Source organism: Bufo gargarizans, chromosome 1 (assembly GCF_014858855.1).
Source record: "Bufo gargarizans isolate SCDJY-AF-19 chromosome 1, ASM1485885v1, whole genome shotgun sequence".
NCBI classification, from domain to species: Eukaryota; Metazoa; Chordata; class Amphibia; order Anura; family Bufonidae; genus Bufo; species Bufo gargarizans.
In genome coordinates this window covers 65,847,619-65,856,715 of record NC_058080.1, presented here as the reverse complement: position 1 = coordinate 65,856,715, position 9,097 = coordinate 65,847,619, and the positions used below count along the sequence as shown (strand labels likewise).

At 44.2% G+C, this 9,097-nt stretch overlaps 1 protein-coding gene across 6 annotated transcripts in view; it reads right to left on the bottom strand.

The window, feature by feature from the left end:
- Window positions 1-9,097, bottom strand: part of LOC122939791 — a 106,388-nt gene that overhangs the window by 83,291 nt on the left and 14,000 nt on the right. For all 6 annotated transcript variants that reach the window (XM_044295927.1, XM_044295965.1, XM_044295955.1 and 3 more), the window contains exons 4-5: window positions 7,724-7,893; window positions 3,052-3,205 (exon numbers count right to left, since the gene is read on the bottom strand). In XM_044295927.1, the coding sequence (XP_044151862.1) occupies window positions 3,052-3,205; window positions 7,724-7,893 (324 nt within the window). The remainder of the gene's footprint in view (window positions 1-3,051; window positions 3,206-7,723; window positions 7,894-9,097) is intronic.

Below are 9,097 nucleotides of genomic sequence, written 5' to 3'. Positions count from 1 at the left end.
ACTGAAAAAAATGCTCTCAGCGTTGCGCAATTCTATATACAAAAGGACTTAAGCTATATCTCCATTCCAGCAGTCTCTTCATGAACCTGGGGGAAGGGTCTCTTTACTACTGAATCTAAAATGACTTTTGCCTCCTCTTACAATGAGCTTGTGGATTCACATAATTCTATGGAAGATACTACTGATGTGCGACAAGCAAAAATTGTAGACCTAGAAGACTGGAGTAGAAGGAATAACATCATATTCAGGAGAATCGCGAAATCGATTTCTAGCTCTTCTCTGGTACCATATATCACTACTTTCATATAAAAGGAGCAATTGCTTAACAAAACAAGGAAAGCCCAGAAATGGTCTATACCCTATACTGAAATTAAACTTTTTACCGGCCTATCAGTTGCAACCAAGAATTACATTTCTCTCGTAAACCCGGATTTTACCCCAAAGCAACATTCCATACAGATGGGGATTTCCGGGCAAGATTCTTCTATCTCGCAACGGTTCCACCCATACCATCAAAACTCCTGAGACGCGATTTGACCTACTGAAGTAATTAAAAGGGATTTTGGAAATCCTGTCCCTTAGAGGAAGCAAGCTGGCATCACCTCATATCGCCGAGGAATGGTCTACAGTTCACCCAACTTGATCCCGAGTAACTCTTATAAGTGAGCAGTTCTGTATATTATACTTGCTGTGCCTCACGTTTGCTGAGATATTTACACCCCATATATACCGTAGCATACTGTACCATTATACTAGTTTTGATTGTTATGTACACTGTTTTGCTTCTTGTCCTATCTGCAGTCTATGGTAACACATATCACCTAGTGATGGCTATTGATTTAGAGTTAGCCGCTTTCGGGTTGTGGGCTTGGTAGAGTCTCCCACAGGCATCCTCATATCGATGTGTTCTTAACGCAAGCTGCATTATTGACCCTCTATCTTGTCCATGAATATCAGGGGATTAAATTCCCCATTTAAAAGAAACCTCCCCATTTAAAAGAGCAAAAATGTGAAATTATATGTGTTCAAGAGAAGCATATTTCTCATTCTAACCCACCAAAACTTTTCAAATATTATATTTTCTTCCTTCTGAAAGATAAAAATAGGGGAGGTCCTGGTGGCCTTGGGAGATACTATTACCTCCTGTACACATGAGCAATAGGTCGACCCAGCAAGCGGATACATACGGTAATTCTTCCCCTACCACAACACAACTGGCTCTACTTCTGTTGGGCATCGACAAATTTCCTCCAGAACATAGATTGATTATTGCACATACACTCACCCAAAGAATTATTAGGAACACCTGTTCTATTTCTCATTAATGCGATTATCTAGTCAACCAATCACATGGCAGTTGCTTCAATGCATGTAGGGTTGTGGTCCTGGTCAAGACAATCTCCTTATTTAAGCCACATTCTTATCAGTAAAAGCTGCAATAGACCAACAAATTACATGACAGCTTTTCTGACCAATTTATTGGTTAGATGGCCAATTACACACAGAGATCTTTTGTTATACATCTGTTGGACAGATATATATATATATATATATATATTTCTGTTGGACAGATATTGGTCAGATAATCTGTTGGTATACTACAGGCCCAAGGTAAGGATTGAGCGTTTACAAGGTCTGAGAGCAGAGATAAGGAGCCCATCAGCTCCCTGCCTGACTGAGCAGAGATACAATTTAGTTCCAGCATCTCGGCTCTGTACAGAAAAAAAAAGGACTCCATATTTTAAATAAAGACCAATTGAAAACCAAAATGATTTTGACATAACAATGAATACAAACAAGACAAATACAAGTATTGCCCATCCACCTGCACCTTACAGGGCTTGCATAAATACATATGCTCTGCAACAAATTTGCCATCTGTTATTACAAACTTATGATGCAAAGCCAAAATGGACCAGAAGGTTTGGTGCTGTTGACTATATAAAAGAGAATCCTTTACATCTACCCAGCAGCAAGGGAGATGGGATCACCCTAGACTTGGTCCTTTGTCTTATGGATTTGTAGGATATGCACATTCCTGGGTCTGAACAACATATACACATACATACATACATACATACATACATACATATATATATTAAACAAAATCTTAAGAATTCAATCCCTGATTTTGGGGACATGGGAAATTTTACATTTTGGATTTAGGCACACTTTAAAAGGGACACCAACAGGCCCAATAACCATAATTAGCTGTACATATCCATGCACAGGTCTTCTAATGTGCATTAAAAACATAAGTATCCCCCCTGTCCACATTATAAATACAGTAAACCCACGTTTTATAACCTGAACTTATCGCTGTTCTTTTCAGCTTCTCTTGCGCCCAGCCAGCATCAGCCCAACCGCTGCCCAGCTCATCAATATTCACTTCGCTGGGCGGCTTCTGCTGTCCCCAACCTTCCGAGATCCGGCGCATGCCCAATAGAAAGCTATGGGCATCGGACTCGCTTTCAGCTTCTGCGCATGCGCCCGGCATGCATATCTTTCTTTTGGGCATGCACCGGATCTCGGAAGGTCGGGGACTGCAGAAGCCGCCCAGCTAAGTGAATATTGAGGAGCTGGGCGGCGCTTTAAAACGGCTGTTGGGCTGATGCTGGCTGGGCGCAAGAGAAGCTGAAACCTTGCCCCTTGGGCAGAAGGAACAGCGATTACTTCAGGTTATAAAACGTGGGTTTACTGTATTCATAATGTGGACAGGGGGGATACTTATATGTTTTTAATGCACATTAGAAGACCTGTGCATGGATATGTACAGCTAATTATGGTTATTGGGCCTGTCAGTGTCCCTTTAATGTTGTGGATCAGAGGGTATCTAAAAGGAATGACTATCCATCCAACAGCTATTTGTAGAATGAGGTTGGTGGGGATAATTCTTAACTCCCTCTCTTGCACAAGATCTTCTCCTGCCGCAGATTACACCTGAATGATCCAGTAAGTATTACAGTTTATAGGTGCAATAAGTCAATGAGATTAACACTCCATATCCCCTCATCAGTGTAAGGAATATGTAGTAGATGGAAGTCAATGTACCTTGTAATACGTCCTGTAGGCCAGGATACAGCTTCAGGTAACAGGGCTGGAATATGTACTCAAACACTATATTTAATTTCATGTCCTTCTTCTCTATTAATGACAAAGATTCATATATGACACGAGAGACAGGCCTCTCATCTGCCTGCAGTTTCTGTAAAAGATAGACAGTGCATTGTGTAAGGGTTAGAATGATCTCTCCATTAAAGCCATCAGTTCTGGATATTGTCATGGATCCGGCTTTAGCTATGACGTGTTCACACACGGCAACTGTAGCCTTCAACTTGTTCTTTCTTGTTATGGCAAACACCATTACACTAATACAGGGATCAGCAACCTTCGGCACTCCAGCTGTTGTGAAACTACAATTCCCAGCATGCTCCATTCATTTCTATGAGAGTTTTTACAAGAGCAGGGCAAGTATGCATACTGGGAGTTGTAGTTTCACAACAGCTGGAGTGCCGGAGGTTGCCTACCCCTGTACTAATACATCCCTTACTTGGCATCTTCTTCCAACCGTATGTTGTACATATCCTGACCAGATGCCTTTCAACATCATATTGCTAGGCAGATGTCCAGGACAGACACAGCCCAGGGTGCCAATGGGCTTACAAATGGAGCCTCCACCTTCTGTAAAACCATTTAGATACTATGGTCAGCATTGGCGGATCCATCTAAGGGATTAAACAGCCAGGATCGGAGTTAGCACCGATCTTGATAATTGTAGCAGGTTGTCAGCTGTAACATAAAGCCCACACTGTAATATTAAATGGGTTGTTCAAAATTTTGATATTGGCGGCCTGTCCTCAGGATAGGCAACCAAAATCTGATCCAGGGGAAGGTGGTTTCGACACCCTCCACCCCTGCTGATCCCGTTTTCCTGAGTAGCTTTGGTGCTGTAACCACACAGCTCTGTCCATTAGGAGGACATTTCAGGAGATATGGCAAGTATAGCCCTGTACACGAGTCCCAGGCCAATTTAGAGCGAGTAGCCATTTGTCTAATGAGAGCTGAGCTCTTGCTGTAATGTACAGGACTAGAAGAACCACCAGTTCTCACCATTTAACTATTTGATCTCTGTGGTCACTTATGATCTTCTTTTTGACTGGATCACCAGTGACACAATCGTGGACCGGTTTATCCCAGTATAAGAAAGAAAGATTTCAGCACTTCTATAAAACCATCTTCTTCTTTATTGACTTTTCATAAGAGCCGTACAATGTGGGGTCACTCTACGCGTTTCGAGCTCCTCCTGAGCTCTTGTTCACATTGCAAGAGCTTAGAGGTAGCTCAAAACGCGTAGGTTTAAAAAATTAAGATCACATTGTACCGCTTTTAGCAAAATTGAATAAAGAAGAAGATGGTTTCAGAGAAGCACTTTTGTATCGTAAATTGCCACTGGTCGATGTTTAAGTGCGAAAGGCTGCCGGTATATGAAGTGGAGCAAAGATGGGGAGGAACCATTACTGTTTTGTAATGCTAGTTTGTTGTATCCCAGTATAGGGAACCTAGAAAGGCTGTCTATTCAGTTAGCCTTTTGTTAGGGTGCACTAAATGTTGCCCTAACCACAGCCACCATCACAGTGGCACAGACGAATCAGCATACAGGAGTTTGCTAATATAAATATAACATAAAATGATGTTAAATAGTAATCCCTTAATGTAATAAAAAATGTATACCATTATATATTTAGTATAAAATACATATTTGTTGACATTTATTAGATAAAAAACACTTACTAGGAATTAAAAAAATAATTAAATCAGTTATCCAAGACTAATACAGACCTCCTAGAGTGGCTGACCCACAGTGGCGATCATACTTACCTGGCTCCTGCTGCTGGGTTTGGTCTCTGTTGCTCCCAGGCCGGATCTTCCCCTCTTTGCAGCGCTGAGATCAACATCTGTCGACAGGGGAACGAATGACCACTGTAGCCAATCACAGCCCGCAGTGGTGACCTGCTCTCCTTGCGTCACACTTCACCGCTGTAGCCTTTGATAGTCTGCAGTGGTCACATATCGCCCAAGTGACGGATGTTGATTTCAGCTCTGCAGAGAGAGACGGCCAGGGAGAGACAAAAACCCAACGGCGGCGGCGGGGACCAGGTAAGTATGATCATCACCGCAGGTTGGCCGCTCTTGGTCTGGTCTGTATGAGTCTTGAGTAACCCCTTTAGCAGGTATTATTAGTGTGAAATGAAAACTGTATAAAACATTGGCAGCCAAAATTGTGGGGTTTTTTTATATATATTTTTTTTCTCCACCCAAAAAAAAATTCTAAAAGTTGCACAAACAGTGGTGGAAAAAAATGATTATACAGCCCTGTGAATTAAAAAGACAAAAAATAACTAAAAATGAATAAAAAAAAAAAAAAAGCAAGTGATAATTAAGGCCCATTTGTACCTATGACACTGGCTGACCTGTTACATGTGCACTTGGCAGCTGAAGGCATCTGTGTTGGTCCCGGCCATGTTCATATGTGTCCATATTGCAGAGAAAAAAATATGTTTGTAATATATGCAAATGAGCCTCTAGGAGCAACGGGGGCGTTGCCATTACACCTAGAGGGTCTGCTGTCTCTGCAACTGCCATCCCACTACTCTTTGACTGACAGGACCAGGCAGTGTAAGTGTCATAACACCTGGCCTTCTCAATCAAAGTGCACAGTGCGCGGCAGTTGCAGAGAGATAGTTGCCAGTTAAGGAATAGTCTGAATACTGATGTGGCAGGTGTATTGGGAAATCTGTGGATGGCACTGTTATGGGGAGGGGGGATCTGTGGATGACACTGTTATGGGGAGGGGGGGATCTGTGGATGACACTGTTATGGGGAGGGGGAGATCTGTGGATGGCACATATAGCATACGATGCTATATAGTGTCATCCACAGATCGCCCCTCCCCATAACAGTGTCATCCACAGATCGCCCCTCCCCATAACAGTGTCATCCACAGATCGCCCCTCCCCATAACAGTGTCATCCACAGATCGCCCCTCCCCATAACAGTGTCATCCACAGATCGCCCCTCCCCATAACAGTGTCATCCACAGATCGCCCCTCCCCATAACAGTGTCATCCACAGATCGCCCCTCCCCATAACAGTGTCATCCACAGATCGCCCCTCCCCATAACAGTGTCATCCACAGATCGCCCCTCCCCATAACAGTGTCATCCACAGATCGCCCCTCCCCATAACAGTGTCATCCACAGATCGCCCCTCCCCATAACAGTGTCATCCACAGATCGCCCCTCCCCATAACAGTGTCATCCACAGATCGCCCCTCCCCATAACAGTGTCATCCACAGATCGCCCCTCCCCATAACAGTGTCATCCACAGATCGCCCCTCCCCATAACAGTGTCATCCACAGATCGCCCCTCCCCATAACAGTGTCATCCACAGATCGCCCCTCCCCATAACAGTGTCATCCACAGATCGCCCCTCCCCATAACAGTGTCATCCACAGATCGCCCCTCCCCATAACAGTGTCATCCACAGATCGCCCCTCCCCATAACAGTGTCATCCACAGATCGCCCCTCCCCATAACAGTGTCATCCACAGATCGCCCCTCCCCATAACAGTGTCATCCACAGATCGCCCCTCCCCATAACAGTGTCATCCACAGATCGCCCCCCCCATAACAGTGTCATCCACAGATCGCCCCTCCCCATAACAGTGTCATCCACAGATCGCCCCTCCCCATAACAGTGTCATCCACAGATCGCCCCTCCCCATAACAGTGCCATCCACAGATCGCCCTTCCCCATAACAGTGCCATCCACAGATCGCCCCTCCCCATAACAGTGCCATCCACAGATCGCCCCCCCATAACAGTGCGTCAGCCACAGATCGCCCCCCCATAACAGTGCGTCAGCCACAGATCCCCCCCATAACAGTGCGTCAGCCACAGATCCCCCCCATAACAGTGCGTCAGCCACAGATCCCCCCCCATAACAGTGCGTCAGCCACAGATCCCCCCCATAACAGTGCGTCATCCACAGATCCCCCTATAACAGTGCGTCATCCACAGATCCCCCTATAACAGTGCGTCATCCACAGATCCCCCTATAACAGTGCGTCATCCACAGATCCCCCTATAACAGTGCGTCATCCACAGATCCCCCTATAACAGTGCGTCATCCACAGATCCCCCTATAACAGTGCGTCATCCACAGATCCCCCTATAACAGTGCGTCATCCACAGATCCCCCTATAACAGTGCGTCATCCACAGATCCCCCATAACAGTGCGTCATCCACAGATCCCCCCCATAACAGCGCGTCATCCACAGATCCCCCCCATAACAGCGCCATCCACAGATCCCCCCCATAACGTGTCTTTTTTACATTGTAATGCAAAATTTTAATTATGCAACTCCTAAATTTGTTTTAATATGGCCTTTGAACATAATTATTCAAGTAAAATCATATAAACCCCTTTTTTTTGTCATTTTGGTGGTTTTTCCCAGTTAATCGATGAAATTATCGACAACTAATTGATTATTCAAATAATCATTAGCTGCAGCCCTAATCTGGATACAGTACATTGTAAAAATAAAATTAGATATATATAATTTTTTTTTTTTTTACAATAGAACTTTATGGTGAACGGATGCCATCAGTCTGTATGAAATCAATCCCAAAAAGAATACTGTAGCAATATAATTTCTTACTAGAGACTCGGATTCTGAGAGAATTGTTAGATCTTGCAATCCATGCAGGAAAGGAAAACGATTTGTGATCGTTAAACAGATCCGAACTTTGTCCTGAGCAAATATCAGCAGGTCTTTGTCCTCGTCCCCCATACTGTGAATGCCATGGTGGTATTTTCCCGCTTTGTATTCTGTGCAGAAAATTAATGAAAGGAGTATTAATTATTATTATTATTATTATTATTATTATAATTATTACGTACAGCGTCCATGTTAGGACATCCTAACCCCCCCGACCACCACCGCTCACTAGGGAGTATGGGGTACTGCATTCACTGCCAGCAAGCAGAGCTGTTAGAACATGTCCTCTTTATACAATGGTTAAAGGGATACGCCAAAGAAAACCATTTACTGTAGGTGCATCTGTATGGGAATGACATGGATAGGCCAGTGCAGGTCTCCCATATGGCGTCAAAAAGTTACAGTATTTTTGCAGAAGCCCCATTTTACTCTTTGTGAACAGACAGATTTGAAACAATTAATGCCAGAATTTTTTTTTCCTTGGGTCAACCCCTTTATAAAATTTGACCACCCAGTGGTCATGAAGCCGGGTTATGTAATCATATCCTATGATGAGAATACCCCTTTAAATAGGTTGCTCGGGTGTTTAATATTGATGACCTATCCTCAGGATAGGGCACATAGTATAGTGGCTGTGCTCGGTATTGCAGTCCAGGCCATGTCATTTATAGAATGTGACGTCACACCCAGGAAGAGGACGAGGTGCTCTCTGGAGCATGGGGCTCTTCAAAACAGCTGATCGGCGACAGTGCAGAGAGTCAGACCTCCACTGATCAGGTACTGATTAGGGATGAGCGAATCGACTTCGGATGAAACATCCGAAGTCTATTCGCATAAAACTTAGTTTTAATACTGTACAGAGCGAGCGCTGTATTGGCTCCGATGAGCCGAAGTTATTACTTTGCAAAGTCTCGCGAGACTTCGCATAAAAACTTCAGAAATTGATTTATACTGTAAAAACCATTTCCCGAACTTGGTTCAGTTCCAAGGTACCTTTTGGAACTGAACCCGAATTAGGCTACATGCACACGACCGTTCCGTTTTTTTTGCGGATCCGCAAAAAACTGAAGCCGTCCGTGTGCCTTCCGCAATTTGGGCGGCCCATTGTAGAAATGCCTATTCTTGTCCGCAAAACGGACAAGAATAGGACGTGTTATATTTTTTTTGCGGGCCATGGAACGGAGCAAAGGATGCGGACAGCACACAGAGTGCTGTCCGCATCTTTTGCGCCCATTGAAGTGAATGGGTCCGTACCCGATCCGCAAAAACTGCGGCTCGGATGCGGACCAGAACTACGGTCGTGTGCACGAGGCC